We start from the raw sequence: 20,506 nt of genomic DNA, 5'->3' as shown, positions 1-20,506 counted from the left end.
AATTATGAACAAGGTCCTTCCTCCATCTCCTCCATAATAAACAGCCCCAGTTCCCACAGCCTTTCCTCATAAGGAAGATGTTCCATTCCCCTGATCATCTTGGTGGCCCTGCGCTGGACTCTCTCCAGCAGTTCCTTGTCCCTATTGAGCTGAGGAGCCCAGAACTGGACACAGGACTCTGGATGAGGCCTCACCAGGGTGGAGGAGAGGGGGGAAGAGAACCTCCCTCAACCTGCTGGCCACACTCTTCTTGATGCATCTCAGAATGCCATTGGCCTCCTTGGCCATGAGGGCACATTGCTGGCTCCTGTTCGGTTTGTTGTGAACCACGACTCCCAGGTGTCTCTCTGCAGAGCTGCTCTCCAGCAGGTCAATCCCCAGCCTGTACTGGTGCATAGGGTTGTTCCTTCCTAGGTGCAGGACTCTGCACTTGTCCTTGTTGAACCTCATGATATTCCTCTCTGCTCAACTCTCAAGCCAGTCAAGGTCCTGCTGAATGGCAGCACAGCCTTCTGGGGAATCAGCCAGTCCTCCCCGTTTGGTGTCATTGGGGAACTTGCTGGGAGTAGACTGTCCCCTCACTGAGGTCATTGATGAAGATAATGAACAAGACTGGCTCCAGAACCAATCCCTGTGGAACTCCACTGGCCACAGACCTCCAACTTGACTCGGCTCCATTGATCACCACCCTCTGGGTTCTGCCATCCAGCCAGTTTTCGATCTACCTCACCCTTCACTCATCTGATCCACACTGAGCCTTTCCTATGCCAGAACTTTCCTATGAGGATGAGAGATGGTGTCAAAAGCCTTGCTGAAGTCGAAGTACATGACATCCACTGCTCTCACAGAGCCAGCCAGTTATACTTGTTATACAGTAGAAAATGCTGTCTCTTCCCATAGTAGGAGGCAGCTGTACATCTCATCCTTCAGCCAGGAGGATGACACGGAAGGTCAACTTCCAAGCCACAACCTTTGCTTGAGTATTCAGAGCAGAACAGGCAGAAGTGCTGTATGAGGCTTCCCTGTGGGTCAGCATGTTGTACAGAAACCCAGGTCACCAGAAACAACATCTGAAACAAGCTTCAGCACAGATGGCGGACCGGATGCCTCATCCACCAGGAGATCTTGCAGCCACTGACTTCAGTATAAATACAGTGTTTTGGTGACCTGCGCTCTTATGTAACCATGGTTTGACAGTTTGGGAGGGCAGCTAGTGGTTTCTTTTCCTCTTATAATTTTTTAAGCCTTAAGCAAAAATTAACAAGTAGGTGTTTCTAGAACAACTCAGAGCAGACATCTGTCTAAATATGGAAGGTGAAGGATGGAAGAACAAATAATTATGCAAATTTTTTAACCTGAAAGAGTTGCTTGAAAGAGTAGTTCATCGCAAAGCTCAGTTTATTTCATGACAGAAATAACCATAAATTTATACATCCAGCACTAAATAGAAACAGCAGAATGTACAAATGAAACTCATTATATACAGGAACTCATTAGGAATACTTTATAAATGAACACTTCTCAGGGACTCTTTTTTTTTTAGAAAATGAAGTTATCAACTGCGTATTTGCAGTCTGACTTCAAACAGGTGGCAGAAGGGTAGGGAACCTCTTAAATGAAGAGCTGAAGTCTAAATGTAAGGCAACTTCACAGACAGGGGAACAGCAAAGCCACAAGTGACACTCCCGACTTACCTCATGCCGTTCTGGAAAGGTAAGGCACAGCACGCTAGGAAAGGGGTGCCGCAACATTCAGCTTTGACATCCCTGGCTGAGTCTTGTTTAGGAAACAACCTCTTCTGGTTTTGTTTGTTTGTTGACTTTTTAAATGGCAGGCCTTCAAGTCAGTTAAAGCATTTTTACAGTGGCTAAAAAGGCTCCAAAATTCAGATTCACTTCTGCTTCTTCTATAGGTCGGGCAAATAAATAAATGCACCAAAGATTCAACTAAGGTGCTGGTCATAGTCTTTCCGTAAGGTAACACACTAAATATACAAATAATGTTCTTGCACTATTTACAGCTGTTTTTCCCCAAACACTTCCTCACTTTGCTAATACATAATTATTTGTGAGATACAAATGTTGAAGCAAATTTTAAAGTTTATCTAGTGCACCTTTAACTCTGTTTCCATCACCATGGCAGTACTTTAATTTTAAGCATGATGGTTATCTCCTATTCTTCACCATTGAAAAATTGAAGAGTTGTAGCTAGCAGTATATTTTTTAAGAATTCATTTTACTTTTACTCCTTACTTAGAAAAGAATACAATTGTAAAGGGCTGAAGGACATATAAATAACGACATTACTTCTCTGCAGGAAGACCTTGACCATTGAAATACTTATCTACAGATTAATCCAGAACCAAGGCAGGAACTCAAATTACATATTGCTTTAAAAAAAATTTTCAACAACTGCTTATCTACGTGCTTGCGAAGTACAAAAAGAACAGTTCGCTCTGTATCTTAGTAGACAGTTAACTAAGATGAAAAGTAGAAGACCTAATTCAAATAAGGTGCCTACTTTGTCACAGGACTTGTTTAGGTTTTGTTCAGTGATCCGTTTCACAGGTAGCACAGAGTTCTATGCACATAACTTTATTTACAACGTTTACCATACTGTGATATTACAGGCTTTTGGCTCCTTGGAGATCCTGCTGCTGTCAAAGTTGGGAAACATCTGGTACCACTAGAGACTGACAACAATTTAAATAATACAGTTCTGATTGTTCATGTGCATAGAAAGTTCAAGTTACCCCTACAGACATGTTTCTGGATTAAAAAACCCCCACCCAACCAACCAAGAATGAAAGAACCCACACCTTGTGCACCATTCTCTGCTGTTAAATCAGAGACATTTAAGCATGGGCCAAGCATGGCCGCCATTCAGGCCTATTTGCAGGAACACTTAGTATCTATGAGGTGTAACACCAGGAAATAGCTTGCCGTAGAAGTATTTTCTTACAGCAGCAGTAATAAGGTCTTATGGTAATTTTGAGACAAATTTTTACCCTGTACAAAGATTTTCTTAGTCCCCTATTCCAATATTGCTGCGTGTCCCATCTGGGAATTGGCAGGGCTCCTCCTTTCAACACGACAGAGACAAGATCAGGTCAGCTGGACCTCTCCAGTCTATTTCTATTCCCAAAGATGTGTGTCATTAGACCTTTTTCATCTGAGAGTTTCTACGTCAAGTGTAATGCTGCAGAATTAGAAACACCCATCATTAAGTTGCCTGCTTTGGACATGCGCAACAACGCAGGCAACAGCTTCCTTTGCACAACTCAACATCATTAAATGAAAGATGATTGTGCCCAGAAGCTGAAGGGTAAGCTCCTCGCTTACAAATAAAATGCAGTTCTCTGAGCAGTCTCCCTACAGTGGTCTGTCCTCTGGACAACTTAAATTCATGATCCATCAGAAAGAACCACTTCCTCGGGCTTCAGTGGAAACCCACCCACGACCTGCAAAACTTTGTACAGCATCCTGTTCTGCTGAACCTCAGACCTGCCACACGCTGCCCTGGAATTTAATTAAGTTCTTCACAACTGGGATTTGCTAACTGCTGACTGTGCATCTACCCAAAGGAAAAAGCCTCAGATTTTCTGTAAGTTGCATGAAGCACATGCTGCACAAAGCATTTTACCATTCCCTGGGGGAGTAAACAGGCAGCAATGCAGCTAATTTGCTCACAAACTTGATGAAATGCACTTGAAAACAAGAACGAAATAAACCAAAAAACACTAGCAACAGCTGTGCATTTCTAGCTTTTTAGTGCAGCCTGTTTATATTTTTTTCCTTTTCATTTTTTAAAAACTTACAGCGGGATCCTTACTCCATGACACAGAAAACATTATTATCCCAACTTTTTTTAACAGTTACGGCCAGTGCAGAAATCTTAAGCTTTCAAAACCCTGGCCCACACTGAAGCATCTTAACTTCTTCCCCATAACGCACAGTGCAGTATTTTGTCACCAAGATATTCAGTACTGGGGATTAACTGTTTGAAAACAGACATCGCTGTAAGCCTCAGCTATTCACTTAAATACTTAGCTCTCTAACATTGTAAGACCTCAATATTCTTGCTCTCTCATATGCTATATTGGCTCTGTCTTTGTAACATGGGCCACTTCCACTTCTACGGTTTCAACGGCCTGCGTCACTTCAGCCATTTTCTGTCCTTGCTGTTGCGCCAATACGTAATTCACCACCTGCATGATGCTTTGGTCAGAAAGAGTAGAGACCGATGTACATTCCTCAGCAGTTGCGACCGCTTCGATAGCTTCGAGTGTCTCCCCTGTCACTACCACAGTCTCAATCTCGCCCCCATCAATGCTAATCTCCGCTTCTTGTTCCTGCACGTCCGCTGCCAAAATGCTGACGGCGTGCTCCACCTGCGTCCCCTGGTTATGAAACTGAAGAGTATCTTTCTCCAGCATGATTTTGCAGGGCACGTAGTCCCTGTGAAACTTGGTCATGTGCTTGCGCAGCGTCCGTGCATCGATGTAGGCCTCGTTGCAGACGGGGCAGACATAGGGCCGCTCGCCGGTGTGTGTCCTCACATGGCGTTTCAGGGAGCGTGCGTCAGCCCAGGCCACCCCGCATGTCAGGCACTCGAATGGTTTCACACCTGTTGGCAAAGGGAGAACACGTGTAAGGGCACCATCAGCCTCTGGGGAACGGCACGTACGCTGCCACAGGTATTCTGTACTACAAGATAATGCGAGTTTAATACATTGACACAGAATCACAGAATGTTAAGGGTTGGAAGGGACCTCAAAAGACCATCTAGTCCAAATCCTCCTGCCAGAGCAGGACCACCTAGAGTAGGTCACACGGGAATTTGTCCCCAGAGAAGACTGAACAACCCATCTGGGCAGCCTGTTCCAATACTAAGGTTTACCAGAAGTGCTCTACCCAATATTTTACTTTTAAAACATTTTTCATCTCAAAATTCCTTTCAAAGCGGTTTTTCCCTTGTTTGAAGTACATACCGCTTAGTACAATTCCAAGTACTTTACACAAGTGATGCCTTTCCGAAACCACGTTTCACGCACACTTTGTTCCTGTAAATCTTACTAGACAGGCCTTATCAAACCAGCCCTTATTCTAGTTACCTTTATTCTAGATAGCTTGTAACACCATGAGAGCTTGTTCCCGCCTCCTCCATGCTGCATATGTTCCCATACTGCACCTGATGTCTAAATAATCTCTTTGTCCCTTACAAGGCCTGAGTTCTGTGGCCTGTAGTATCTAACGAGGCGTGTGGGTGGCGAGAAACACCATTTCAATACTGTAGTTTTAGGCTAGGTGCCTATTACAGGACACCTTCTCTGTTTAGAAACAAAAGACAAAATTCTCTATTTCAACAGTTAGACAGCTCTTTGATTTATTCATAATAGCTTTTCAAAAAGAGATTGGCTTCAAAAAGATGGGGTTTGACCCACGATAGGAGTATATAGAGACTTCCAACACAGTTGGAACAACCAAATACTAAAAAAAAAAATCATAGAGTCATAGAATGGTAGGGTTGGAAAGTTCATCTGGTTCAAACCCCCCTGCAGAAGCAGGTCAACTTAGATCAGGTCACATAGGAATGTGTCCAGACGGGTCTTGAAGAACCTACTGTAGCTCAATAATGTTTTTAGAGGCTGAGTTGTCATGACTACTTGTTTTCTACATACCTTCATGATTGTTCATGTGTCTCCTGTATTCCCGGAGTTGTGTGAATTTTCTCCCACAATGCTCACAAACTCGCTCCAGATTTTGTTTTGCTCTTCCTTTTTTACCATGTGTGGCTTTCTTTACATGTCTTCTGTATAAAGCTTTCTCATAAAATTCTTTACCACATATATTACATCTAAAACATATGAAGTGAGGAATCTATTGAAACCATTACTCTATGCTTATGTTACACTTTTTAAACCAGAATGCACTTTAATTTCAGCAGGCAAAGTTTAATGTGAATTCTGTCTATGACAAAATTCCATAATTAGAAACAATATTGCTGGACTGAGCTACGTTTTCTCTTACAGCCACAAAGCCTCCATTGCCATTCTAGAGAAGTGAGATCACATATAAAGAATTTCTAACTTTGTCAATTATATTTAACCTCTTACAACTTCATATGAATTAATGCTAGGATCGTGCCAGCAGGTTAACAGTTGGACCACACTACGTGAAATCAGCCATCCTTTCTCAGGTATTCAAGGCCTCAGTCAACTTTAATCAACTGGTACTTCACCACCGGCTTAGGCAGTTCCTTGTTGACCGGCTGTGGATCTGTATAATGTCATACTGATCACTACATTTCAGTTGTTAAATTGATTTCCTCTTACCTATAAGGGTCTGTGACAGAATGAGACTTCACATGAGAATACCAGTCTTTCTTCCAACTGTAACATTTCCCACAGTACTGACATTGAAATGGCTTCACACCTAAATGTTTATTCATATGCTGACGAAGATCTCGAGCTTCATAGAAACTCTTTTCACACCTGTAACAGTAAAGGTTTTATCATAGAATGGTTTTATCATACCACATAAGAAATATCTTGGTGATCCTGATTTCAAAGACACTGAAACCCTCTTTAATGGTAACTGAAGAGTTTGAGAAGACAATACCTATTACGTCATCAATATCTACATAAAGCAAACTAGGGAAAATTAAGAGAAATAGCAGCTTATCTGAAAGTCTGGAATATAACTTGAGGACCTCTGAAACACTTTTGTCTGTTGCAGGTAACTACATTCTTTCTGTTATTTTTTTATGGGGAATAATCAAAGGCAAACTGACAGGAAGACACTGAAAATCTGTGTTATACCAGATGAACTTAGGAGAATGGGAATGGCCGTTTCTTTCCTTAACCAGGTAGAAAAGCAGCTTTTGCTCTCAAATGCCTGTATTAACAAAAGTGTATCTTTCACTCGTTCACTTTAAAAGTCTTATTCCAGGCCAGTGAACAGTTTTGCACTAGAGCAAGGTGCTGTTTTTAATTACTAAGACCATTAAGAACAAAAAGCTGACCAAGAAGACCCCAGCAACCAACTTACTGAGTACACTGATATCCACGAACTTCGGGCTTTGGCTGGTGTTTCTTTATGTGTTTACTGAGTCCTGATGCCCTGTGGAAAGATTTTCCACAGATGGAGCAAAGGTACTTGGATTCTCCTGACAAAAACAAAAAGAAACACGTTACCAAGCCAGGCCTCCATATCTCTGGAGTGCTTTGTGAGAGTGTCTGCTTCTTCTCATCTAATTTATCTCAAGTAATCAGAGCAGTGGTGCAAAAAGAAGTTGGTGTAATTACACACAGATGGAACTTTCAAGTGTATTTTGTATGTGACAATGTAATAACACACAGAGAGGAGAGTAGCAACTCTAAATTGCTTTATTGCATGTTTTTAAACACAGTTCCAACACTTCAGCTACTAATTAATCATGAAATGTGAACAGGCTAAAAAATTGCCCTCCTGTGAAAAAAAAACCCAACAAACAATTGTCTGTGTTCACATTATACGCAACTTCTCAGCATTGCCTACCAATGACTTACACCTTGAATTTGTGGAACAGCACCTTAAAATAAAAGTTGTACACTCCAATTCATCAATTCAGGAGTGTTGAGTACTTAAATTTCTTTATTTCTGGAACAAGCTGTCTTAAAATAAACAGTCTCACTTTTAATTCCATCCAACTCTGGAAGTAAGAAACAGGGTCAGTTTCTACATATTACAATTTCAAAACTCTGCTTGTATGAAATCATAGTGTCATCTTTCACATGCCAAGATATTTCAAGACACCAGGTTTGCTACAACTTCAGTATTAGGACAGCAAGTCTTGTAAAATGCATTCGGAGACTCTCAGAGATTTAACTTAGCATGTTTTCCTCTGACAGGATAGGCTGGAAGTGCAAGTGGTCCAGAACATTCCATCTTGTTTCCTATCTTTGTTGAATTGATACAGGCATAAATACGGACTTATAAACACAGGAGGAGACCAACTACGGTTCCCTGCTCTTGTACAGAACATGTGAATGACAACATTAAGCTATGGTAAAGTAAGTCCAAAAAAATAAATGTAAAATGACTGCTTACCTCTATCACAGCTACCTGACCAGTAGAAAGAAAAAGGAAAAACTACTATTTATTTTTACTTTTTAAGCAGTTTCTTTTACACTGAAGAACGATGTTAAATTTCAGCAGCATAGAATAGCCAACCAAAGTAAAAGGATGTTCTTTCTCATCACTTACTTACCTGTATGAATGCTCATGTGCTCCTGAAGACTTCTTTTTGTGACAAAAGACTTCTCACACAAGTCACATTTGAACTGTTTCTGTACTTCATGGAGAGCTAAGTGCATTTTTAATCCTTGCTTATAGGTAAAGGTCTTTCCACAAGCCTAAAAAAATATGGGTATTCGGCAAAATAGAACAAGTAAAAGTCATTATGTTAGAGGTGTTTAACTTCAAAGACAACAAAGCCTCCCATCTCTCTTGGGAAACAGGACGGCCAAGCCCATGGCAAAACTGGTCTGTCAAAAAAAAAGAATACTCAAGGGAAGACATTCTTCTAGATGCAGGAATATGAACTTTCATGGTTCAACTTCGTTTTAGTCTTCTCAGTTTTGGACTCCAGGAATTTTCTTCAGGAATGTTCCTGTAGTTTTCCCTACTCTAAGTGACCTAAATTAACTTACATTTTAGGAGCGTGAACACCAAAATATCAAGAAAATATTACTAACTGGATTACTACAGAGTAAAACGAATCTGTCCTTACCTTGCACGCGTGTGGTTTTACACCTGTGTGTTTGAGCATATGTATCCTGAGTGAATAGAGCTTGGGTAGAGTTCTGCCACAGATGTCGCACACAAACTCTCGTTTGGTTCTGCCTTTCACAGTGGAGGAGCCCGTCTCTTCTGCACCAGCAGCTCCAGCGCTCACTTCAGTCTTCCGCGTGTGCCGCACCAGGTGGGCTCGCAGGGACGCTCCGTACTGGAATTCTTTTTTACACAACTGGGGAAGGGGAAAACAAACCCCATAAATATTACAACTTTGCATTGGATGATCCGAAATTATTTAGGGAAAAAAACAAGGTTTCAAGTCTAGTAATGTGATTAGTTAGGTCTGTAACCTAACTCCAAGAGCCAATTTATCTCAGGTTAATTAAAGGTTGGAAGTTCTGAATTTTATGGCTACTGACAGGACCACTGATCCTTTCCCACTGAGGCTAACTTCCAGCCTAATCTAAACACAGTTGCAAATCTACTGGTAAGGTTACAAATGTAGCCCACGGCAGCTCTATCTTGCCCTGTGAGCACACTCCCCTGTCACATGGTGCTGTCAGGCCACCTGGCTCATGGCTGCACAATGTTTCACTCCACTCAGATCAGGGCTGCACCCGTCTCTGAAATCCATAAGGAAAATACACACACATGAAAAAAGGCAAGAAAAATAAGTACTAATACCGTTACCAACTGAGTTTTTATAAGAAGGGAGATTTAGAGACATCTCCCTAACTTACCGGGCATTTATAGCCTTTAGACCTTTCATGTTTCAGTGTGTGCATTATAAGTGCGTAGCGCCGCTGGAACACCATTCCACACTCAGTGCATCTGTGCTGGGCTTCTACTTCATTATTTTCTGCGGTCTCTCTTTTTGGCTGTTTCATTTTTTTCCCTCTCTGTACCAGCTTCATGGCAACCTGAGTTGGAAAAACATAACCCTTGAGTGAAATTCATTTCATACATGCTGTGCAAGTTAGTTCTAAAAGCTGAGGTTTCTCTGTGTTAACCACAATACCACCTAGTGTTGCTCAGTTTATTTGGCTCTGGAAAGTTACCCCCTTTCAGTTCACTTCAAAACTACAGCTCTTGTGGCAGGTGAAAACCTGTTCTTGTTTTAAAACTATAAACTGATTATAAATATAGGCAGACAATGACTTAACCAGTTCAGAGACAGCTAACTATTCAGCCTTGAATAACTGCCTAAGTGAAAGCTACAGGGATAACAAAGTACTACCAGTCATAACTTCTATCAAATGTTTCCAGCCCTTTCCTAATATCCATCTTCCCTTTTCAGGATTTATATTTAGTTTACTACAAAAGCCAACAGATTTTTAAAAGGAGTGGCCCAATTAATTCTTACCAGCCAGCAAAAACTAAGCTATTAAAACCTGTAAAAAAAATTCACTGTATTTAAGCAAAGTTCTTTCTGGTTAAGAGCATTCCAGCTTTATTAGTGGTTTTATTAGGCACTAGTGGGTTTTTTGTTAGGTAGCATTGGCAGTGTTACTTGCAGCTGATAATCTCAGTTTCCTTCATAGAAACTTGCTGTCAAACTCTTTAAAAACCAAATTGTAAGTGACCAGGCAGAAATTTCCTTTATCAGGTAGCTCCCATTCAGGTTTCTGAGAATAAGGCAAAGGGAAAAAAAAAATTACAAGCATCCCCATTTCCTCTTCCTGTTCTCTCAACAAATGACATATCTAACAGTTTTTGAAAAGATGCTAACCCTTCCATCTGTCTCAAAACCAAACTGAAGCTCAATACAAGGACAATATGTTCAATTTGTAAAAATTCTGCTGTTACTCTGAAAAGTTACACAAACTTAGCTAAATTGTGAAGCCACAAAAATAAATCAGTTCTGTAGATGATGAGTAAGAACTTGGAAAATAATCCACTCATACAAAGCACGCTTCATCCTCACCATCTCTATGCCAACTGCAATTACTGTAATTCAAAAGTCAGCAGCATTTTCCCTGCAACTTCTCTTTCCTGTTGCTCTTGCAGCACCAAAACTGGCAACTCAGGAAGGAACGTCTCCTTCCCAATGCTTATACGTCATCCACTGTCATGAGGGGCAGCTGAAGGATGCGTGAAACAAAAATCATAAATGCTATGAAATTATTTATGAAAGGAGAAACCTATTCTCAGAGTCCATCTATAAGCAATTATCTATTCTCTTTTCCATAGGTGAATGCTGTCTGTAGACTTCATCTATCAAGAGGATAGACTTAAAACCTACAAAATAAGTTAATGGGAGTTGTTCCTGAAGGAAGATATTCCACCTTCCAAAACAGAATGAGAACTTGTAATTCTCCAACCATCATAAACAGGTTGCTCAAATATTTTGATTGCAACAGTTTTAACATCTGGACTTCACTTCGTCCACTGGTAAAAGGAGAATAATGCTACAATTTCTACCTATGCGAATGTTGTAATGATAATGAGTTAGTCTGTGGCACTGGTGGCACTGGTGACTCTACTATGAAAATGTCTGACAGAATAACCTCTGGAAATAAATAGCTCTTCCCAAGACTTGGCCACTGTGGAGTGAGTTATGCAAAGCATACTCTGTCACAAGAATGAATGTACTAATGCTCAGCAAGGTCAATGTCAGCTATCCACAGGCTATCACCGAGGAAAGTCTCCTGAAGGGGAAAGTAAGATCATTTCAGTAAAGGAAAAAAAACCCAAACTCAAACAAGTAGTTGAATTACTAGACATTTAATTTGTCTGAGAGCTAGAGTCTTTTGCTCTTCCACCTTTTTTTTAACTGATCCTAATCTAAAGGTAGCAAGAGAAGACGCCTTATTTTTTCCTCCCCAGAGCTCTGCTTTTTAAGTCTTAATAAATGTAGGGTTTCACTTATAGATAAATACATTTGTCTATGACTGACATACACACATGCTACTTAAGAATTAAATTCCCAGGTCATTAAGCATTTTAGGGAGAAGATACATCTTCTGTCTATCCATAAGAAACTGTAAGAAGACACTCAAGATGGACTAAGGTCACTGAGTATTCTAAAGACCTTCAATACAGAAGGAATTTTGACACCAATGGTTGAAATTTTTCCACGCAGGTGTCACATCTTAGAAGTTACTTTGGTTTGCGCTAACGTTAATTGATGAAAAATGAAAAAACATTTGCCAGAGTGCTTGGAATAAGGAAAGTCTTTTCAGATTGGATTCAAAACATTGGACAATTACTGACAACAGGCCTAAAGACAGACTGAATACCTGCTGTATTGCAGATTTAGGAGTTGTCTTTCTATTTTGCAGTTTTTTTTCAATTCCTTTATGCAATCTGATATATCCCCCTTCACTAACAGAACGCTGACGAAGTTTGCTTTTGTAAGTATCATCTTGGCTGGAAGCCAGGCTTTCTGGTTGTGAAACTGCAATACTCTGTTCTTTACTTTGCCCACCATGTTCTTCCTTGAGTGTCTGCGAGGAGTCTTCAGAAGCAGTGTCTACATTTGCTTTACCACTTTCGTTTTGATCTGTCTTAATCTCTGCTTGACTTTGTGTGTCCATGGCTTCCACAGCTGATGGCTCAGCCTCTATAACAGACATGGTGCTACCGGAAATGCTCTCCAGCAGCTGCACCTTGACATAACTTCCAGTTGTTTCACACTGTACCACAGGCTTCGAAAGACCATCTGGAGCAGCCTCTCCAGGTGCTGGGGGCAGGAGGCCAGGCTGGGGTGCTTCTGCCTCCTCTATCCCAGCACAGGACGGAGCTCCATTCACAGCCACTGGCACTTCACTGGCTGCGAGCTCAGGTTGCTCAGCACCATCCACGGACTGCATTACAACTTCAGTCTGCTCTGCTAAATTTTGTGTTGACTCTACTGTTTGAATATCTCCTTTTTGGTACACCGTAATTTGCTTATCTTCCATCTGTTTGTGCACATGTTCACAGATTTCAAGGACCTCTGACATGAAGAGATGCCGGGCAAGCATGGCTACTTCTGCCATACTGCAGAAGTCAAAAGTTAGTTCTGAAGTATAAGCGAATTCCAAGAGAGGCAGGAAACTGGACTTGCAGAACCCTACCAGGAATAAAAACAAGAGATTAGAGCAAACACTGATGATTCGAAATTACATCCCATAGTGGATACAACAGTTAACCATATCAAAGGAGAAGTATGAAATTTAGAGCAAAACAAACTTACAAGCATCTTTTACACAAAAGCATCCTCCTTGTGTATATTCTATATGTAAGTAAGCTCAGACAACTTTTTTAATAAGTAAGTATGAACTGAGGTAGCTTTACAATAAAATTCTCTAGAAGAATATTTCAAGATGCTGGGAGAGCCACAGTAATTTTGATGCAGATTAACCCTTAGTTAATCAAAGTGTCTCTGGACCTGCTACATTCAGAAAGTAGTCAGGACCTAAGGAACAACTGATGTGGCAGAAAAGTAAGACAAGAAAAATTAAAAAAATATACAGATCTATAGATAGAAATGCTTAAAAATAAGTGTTTGGTACAATTTTCCACAGTTCTGTAAATCATAAATCAAATATTTGGTGGACCTCTTGTACCATCACACTACAACTTTATTGTTCATGCAGACACAGATACAGCTAAGAAACAACTGAGAAAGCAACATAGCGGGTGTATGTTCTGTACTTTGTATGTTCTGTATTTGTAGAACATTTATTTTTAGGATTGTCTCCTAAAGATTGTACCTATCTTTAAGGAACCAGAAGGTTTGAGAAATAGACAGGAACATGTATAATAGTGTTTTGCAGACATAGGAAACATTTACTATTAACATTACATTAACATTACATTTACATTAACATTACTATTTGTTCAGCTAAACAGCTCTCCGAGAGGCTAAACAGCATGTCGTCAAGCATTTGTTCTCTTTTTTAATGTTTTTAACTAATACAATGAGAAAGGATCGAGGTAAAAATCAATCCAAAGCTTCTCATCGTTTCTAAGATGAAATCCCATTCAACATGGACGATCAGATTATGTAAAAACAGAGTGATCGCTTCAGCATTAACATCCATACAAAACACTTATAGATTAAAAGAGAGAAAAAGAGCACGGTAAAATATTTTGTTGTCTTGAACACTCAAAAAAGACTGAATCAAATACTGTACACCTTACTTAGGAGAATTATTATTTCTAGCTTTGAAACCCACAGCAATTCACCTGACAGATCCACTACAGCTTCATGACTAGAGACAGCTCCCTTTTCAATGAAGAGCTCTCGGAAGTACTCGCTGTTGGCTGCCAAGACAGATTTGTGAGCTTTGTACTCCTCTCCTTCAATCAGCAGAGTCACATCACAGAACTGATTGGAAAGCCTCTGCTGATTCAGTTGGTTTAAGACTGACAGACAATGTTTGGAAGATGACTGCTTCACAAGGCCCTTACTGTCAACCTGTCATAAACAACATTATGAGAACTTCATTACATTTGGACTGTGGCTTTTTAAGCATTCACACTGAAATACAGAAAAGGATTATTTTCTGCAACCATACAATTAGTTCAAGCCTCTATAACACAGAGCTTAAATTTACAATTGTTTTCTTTCTTCAGACATGTCAAGTTTCACCCTCCCTCCAAATACAGATAAAATAGACAACTGGAAAAATAGGAAGATACGAATATTCAAACAGTTCTTTGACTGTACTTTGCAATGCTACAGTCTGAAACTATTTCTAGATTTGAAAGTATTTACATGCACATGAACCCCCAGTTATTGACAAAGATCTTGCACGTAAAGATAACATAATTTATAAGGAACAGATATAGGTTCCATGAGAATATTTTATATGATGATGCTTTACTACTAAAACTTTGGCCATTCCTTTTCCCCTGGGTGCTATATGCATCAACAGAGATTGAGTGACTCCATTTCCCAAAGATGATGTGTGAAAATTGATTTCATGTCATGTATACCCATAGCCCATTTGCACATTTTGAATATATTTGGCAAAATTTATGCTGTCTCATTATTGCAAGGTTATCACAACGATGGAAAATAAGTGTGTGGCCAAAAGCATTTTAACAAAAAACTGAAAATACATTCAGATGTAAACAATGGTACTTACAAACACAAGCTCATGCTTTGCTATTGGCTTCTTCTTCACAGGCTTTGGGGATGCAGCTGGAATTGATGACGTATTGCTCAATTCATCATCTGTTTCGTTACTGTCTTCATGAGATTTTGTATCCAGTCCTAGTTCCTCCAGCATTTCAGAAGGATCTGACAGAGATCTAGAGCGATCTAGCTTTTCCTGGCACTTGCTGCATTCTTTAATGTAATCTTTAACCTGCTTAAGAATACCTAAGAAAAATTAATGGAGTTTAATTAGGTTTCCAATCTTCATTCCATTTACCTTAACATGCAATTAAATATGCAGCTGACTTGCAAAACAATATTTCACCCTTACTGAGAAAACTGAAGCGAGTCCCCTACATTTTCCTTCTCCAACTTCTTTTCAGCAGTTCTGCTTCTCTCATATCATCATATGATACTGCATGTCGCTATTGTAATCCACTGTTAATTTGAGACAGAACATCACTGCATCAAGCAGACAACCCCCCTGAAAAACTTCAAGGTTAGAAAAAAACCCCTGTGTTTATACATAGTTTTAGTCTAGAAAAGAGGAGACTGAGGGGGAATATTAATAAATATTTACAAATATGTAAATGGTGGGTGTCAGGAGGTTGGGACATCCTTTTTTTTTTTGATGTTATCTAGCAACAGGACAAGGGGTAATGGGATGAAGCTGGAATGCAACAAGTTCCATTTAAATATAAGAAAAAACTATTTCACTGTTCAAGTGAAGGAGCCCTGGCACAGGGTGCCCAGGGAGGTTGCGGAGTCTCCTTCCTTGGAGGTCTTCAAGACCCGCCTGGACATGTTCCTCTGCAACCTGATCTAAGTTGACCTGCTTCTGCAGGGGCGTTGGAATAGATGATCTCTAAAGGTCCCTTCCAACCCTACCATTCTATAATTCTACATTCTCCCTGAGAGTCCCAAGTCGATGAAAGCTGTAACCCGATCCTGTATTTAGTCCACTCAAGTGGATCTCGGCTTGTCCTTACTGAAAGGGGCAAGAATTGGAAGGCTCACCAAAGTGCTTCTGCAAGATTGAGACCAACCAGGTTATATGCAATTATGGTGATCTGTTATTAACACCAATTTGACACCAATCACTTATGATCTGGGGATTTAAAGAAATTAATTTCCCTACAAGTACTTTAACCAGCATCAACTTAATAATTTTAGAAACCCAGTACCCAATATTTCCTAAGCTCAGGGGCCTCTTCCAGGTACTAAGGCATTTTCTGTGTACAGCTTTCAGCCCATATAATTTTCTTCACTAGGACAACATAAAATCCATACATGACAACAGCTGTGTCTCTGTAGTTCAAAATCTGCTGAGACTTGTCTGACCATAGTGTTTGGAGTTGCACTGCTCACACCTTTTCAGAGCATGATATGTACCTATTATTATATACATATCCTGGTAAGGATCAGGAAAACACAGACTTCAGGTAACCCATGACATTCCAATCCAAGACATTCATGCCCATTTCAAATATTTTTTCTGTTTCCTTGATTTAATGTGAAACCAGGGACAGTTCTCGGGATTCTCATTTTCAGATCCCACATCAAATACTCTTCCTAGCCACTGGGCCCCACTCCAGCCTGTTGCTTCCCAGTTACTGTGCAGACAGACACAACAGATTGACAAGCATCTCCCTCAGGATAATGACTGGGTCAATGCTGCTGCCCTCTAGCAGCAGAAGGGTATTGCAGCAGCAGGGGAAACCAATGTTCTTTAGAGGAGTTACAGATAAGAAAGTGCTTGAACTGAAAGCAGGGCATGAATTTTGGTATTCTCAGTGCAAAAGAAATAAGAGAATATAGGTTGGGCAAATAAAGGTAACCAAGATGATTAAAAGCTTCAGAATAGAGATGCCCACTTCTGACACGTAGATGTATTGCGGTTCATTAAGGAAGCTTCCAGCAAAGGATGACAGTACAGATGAATATTGGTCAGACAACAAAAACCCCAAATAGAGGCAAGAATATCATAATCCAAAACGGACCTATTGACTTTGAGATACCAAAACCCCCTTTTTCATGTCAAATATCTTCAAGTCAATGAGATCCAGACTGGAACGATGGCTTGCAACTAGAGCAAATAGGCTCCAAATCAAGAGAGCAAAAAGATGAAATGACAAATGTGCTGACTGACAGACCAAAAAAAAGCAAGACAAGAGAAGCAGTACAAACAGAAATTCGGCCCATGGTAACTGAAAAGCAGGATTTAACAAATACAGAAGACTAAAAGTAGAACACCAAATCTAAAGGGAACACAAATATACCAAGCCATTGGTTCAGCCAAAAGAAGGACCTGATTGGGAATTACTGCTGTTCATCCACTACCATTTCTTACAGCAATGACATCACTCAGGACCCAACTGGGAACTAGTCCGGTGTTTTTGGCTTCTCGTTGTGGAAGAGAGAGGTAAATATAACAATGAGCGCAAGAACGATGAACCACTGCTGGCAGGTCTACTATTTAAATGTGAACACCATCCACATGCTAGCTGGAAACGCTATCACCGAGGTGAAAATCTGAGCTCGGTCACACGGAATGGACTACTGCCCTATACAAAGCGTACAAGTTGAGAAACCGCTACCTTAACAACACTCAAATTGGGACCATCGTGCTCGGGGTTTCTATATGTTCCAAAGACCATTACTCAGTAAGAAGCCGCAGGACAACAACGTGCTGAGCACGGCGTAACCGGCATAGAGAGGCCTGCTTCTTCGGGAGGAACCCGCAGCCTCCAGTCAGCCAGCGAGCAGCAGATCCCCCCCACCAGCCCGCAGGCGGGCACACAGACACTCCTCCTCACACACGCGGGCCATCGGCCCCGGCGCCGCGGGGGCAGTGCCCGCAGCTCTGCCCGCTCCTCGCCGCGGCTTCCCCCGCCCACCTTGGCCCGGCCCGGCCCCGCCGCCCCCGCTCACCTCGCCACCAGTACTTCTGCGAGAGCCCCTGCCAGGTCTGCAGGCGGGTGCGGTGCGCGCCGTCTGGCGCCAGGTGCGCGGCGCGAATGAGCCGGGCGCGGCGCTCGGCCTGCAGCACCACCTCCAGCTCGGCGAAACGCTGCTGGTCGCGCTGCCGCCGCTGATAGTAAAGGGTGCCGCCGCGCACCACGTAGCAGGCGGCTGCCTTGCGGATCTTGCGCTTGGCATTGCCCTCCGTCCCCGGTGCGTAGGGCTCCCGCTCGTTGGTCAGGTAGCGCAGGATGGCGAGGTAGCTCTCCTCGCTGGACATGGTGGGGTGGCTACGACGGGGCGCCCTCCACGCCCGGGCTTCTCCCCTCGCCGCCGCCGGGCAAGGGCAACGGTATATGGGGCGCGCCGCACGCGGAGGGCAGGCGGGCGGAGGGTCAAGCTCTAGCTGCCGCGGCGAAGGCGGCTGCGGGGCAGCGTCTCCACGCGGACCGGCGCTCGTCCAAGCCGGTCACACGCGGCGGGCCCGTGGGGGCAGAGGCGTCCCGGCCCTCGCCGGGGGGTCCGTGGGGCTGCGGAGGCGTCTCCCGGGGCAGGGAGGGCATGCGCTGCCGGAGGAAGGAGGGCCGGGGTCCCCCCGCGCCTCCGCCGGGCCCTCGCCCAGGCGCGGGTCCGGCGGGCGCCAGGCCCGGGGGTGGAACTGGAGTTTCGCAGCTAGGGGCGGCGGGAGGGAGCGAGAAGCTCGGGCAGCAGCAGCGACGGAAAGACAAAATGGCTGCTGCACAAGAGGAAGTGAAGTCAGAAGCCCGCGCGTATGGGAGGGGGCCGCGGGGGCGGGAAGGGGCGTGTGCTCACGGGAGGCGCAGCTCGGGTGCGGAGCCGTGCCGCCATCTTGGAACCGGGCGACGGAGAGGCCGGGCGGAAGGCCGGGGGCGGCTATCTTAGAGTCGGGCAAAGGCTGCGAGGGCGGCTAGGGATCGGGGCCCTGGGACCGGGGGACGCTTCTCGAGAAATACCGTTACAGCGAAACGAGCGGCCGCCCCTGACAGAGTAGGAGCTACGAGAAAATGACAAGCGTGAGCATACCTTTCGAGAGCAGCACAAGTCGCGGTGGCCGCACTGGTGTGGGCAGGGATGGCACACGGTAGCTTTTTTATTTGTAAAAGGAACAAAAGAAAACGATTTGAATGTTGAATACCGGTTTTCCTTGCTTATGTTCCTGCCTGGTGAGTTTGTTTTACAGCCATATCAGAGACACGAAACACAGAAGCTGCAAGATGCCAATCAGTGCCCCTCGCATTGTGCTTTAGTACTTGCCAGATGGCATTTAGGGTACAGTGATACTCCCACATTGAAAGGTACTGCCTGAATGGAGCGAGTCCAGCAGAAGGCTGCCAAGACGATCCGAGCATGAGGGACAAGATAAGGCTGAGACGAGCATTTTTTTTTTAAACTCAGGAAGGGCTTTGTGAGGACCTTGCTGCTGTTCAGTTAACTCACCAGAGGATACAGAGAAAATGGACGCAAAGTCTCGTCAGGTTGCATCACACAGGAAAGTAGTTATATGTAAGGATTTAAAAAATATATATTTAAACTTTTTTTTTTTTAGGTGGTTAAATACTAAAATAGGTCACCCTAAGAGGTTGGAGAATCTCTGTCTTTGGAGTTGTTCAAGACTTGGCTGGATACTCAGGTGGGCAACCTGATCTAAATAAATGCGCTTTGAGGAAGGGATTGGACTACATAACTAGACTCTGGAGATCCTTTTCAAACTGAATTATTCTGTGGGCCTATGAATAATTGAAGTAATTCATTTTTCCATAATTATTCAATAGGAGATTAATTATGTTGCATTAGGTAAACACAACAACTTTAATTTCTCTGTTAATTCCTTGCATTGTATCTATATTTTAACTGGAAAATGTGCAGTTACACCAGGTTAATGCCCTTCTCTGAACATACTTCCTCACTCGAAGCATAGCTTATGAGAAGAAAAACCTGATGGGCTGTCATTCTTTACTCCGTTTCACTGTATCAGTCAGAACTTACAAAATAAGCAGCAAGGAAGAATCATCATGAAGCATTTCTACAATAACACACTAGGCAGCCAAAGTATACAAACTTTAAAGCATTAACAAACACACACTTAGAATTAGTCTTATCTAAAAAGGCAATTCCTACACATCATTATGGTATTTCAAACAGAGGTAATTGTAAAAGTTCATCTTCACTTTCAGCATTTTAGCTGAAAACTTTCACAAGCATGTATGCAGTGTACCAGGTACTTCCCAAGATACTGATATGAGCAGGATTTTATAGAGTTAATAGTATGGGTAACTCTTCAACCTTAAAGGATTAAGAAGTCCTTTCCGTGTAACAAGCAGTTTTCCTTCAGTTTCCCCCTCTGGATTGTAGCTTCTTCACTTTTTAAGTGTGTTAAGCAGTTTAAGTGCCTCCAAGTTAATTCCAAACATGAGTAGCTCCTATGTTTTGGGCTTTTTTTACAGCAAAAAAACTAATAATTGTTTGGAAGATAATCGTGCAAATTCCACTGATGTAACCAAGCTAGCCCTGTTTTAATCTCTATCCAGAGCCATACCTATTTTTTAGGTTAATAAATCCCCCCAAAAGTATGATACAACTCAATGTGTAACCTGTTACCCAAAGTGCCCATTAGAACTCTTGGTTTTGAAGCCCAAAAGAACTGCAGGAAACAAAACTA

At 42.3% G+C, this 20,506-nt stretch overlaps 1 protein-coding gene across 2 annotated transcripts; it reads right to left on the bottom strand.

The window, feature by feature from the left end:
- Positions 1-1,380: 1,380 nt before the first annotated feature.
- ZBTB11 (zinc finger and BTB domain containing 11) lies at positions 1,381-18,541 on the bottom strand. Of its 2 annotated transcripts, none has more exons than XM_062003975.1 (11): positions 17,797-18,541; positions 14,855-15,090; positions 13,950-14,181; positions 12,017-12,831; positions 9,518-9,697; positions 8,773-9,009; positions 8,251-8,395; positions 7,050-7,167; positions 6,335-6,493; positions 5,681-5,856; positions 1,381-4,626 (listed from the first exon to the last, which is right to left on the bottom strand). In XM_062003975.1, the coding sequence occupies exons 1-11, from the start codon at positions 18,104-18,106 to the stop codon at positions 4,094-4,096; spliced, it is 3,141 nt and encodes a 1,046-aa protein (XP_061859959.1). In that variant the 5' UTR covers positions 18,107-18,541; the 3' UTR covers positions 1,381-4,093. The 2 variants fall into 2 exon arrangements, with proteins under 2 accessions (XP_061859959.1, XP_061859966.1); XM_062003982.1 differs by lacking the exon at positions 17,797-18,541 and adding an exon at positions 17,463-17,649.
- Positions 18,542-20,506: the final 1,965 nt, after the last annotated feature.

This window comes from Colius striatus, chromosome 1, assembly GCF_028858725.1.
Source record: "Colius striatus isolate bColStr4 chromosome 1, bColStr4.1.hap1, whole genome shotgun sequence".
NCBI classification, from domain to species: Eukaryota; Metazoa; Chordata; class Aves; order Coliiformes; family Coliidae; genus Colius; species Colius striatus.
This window is presented reverse-complemented; position numbering and strand designations above follow the sequence as displayed.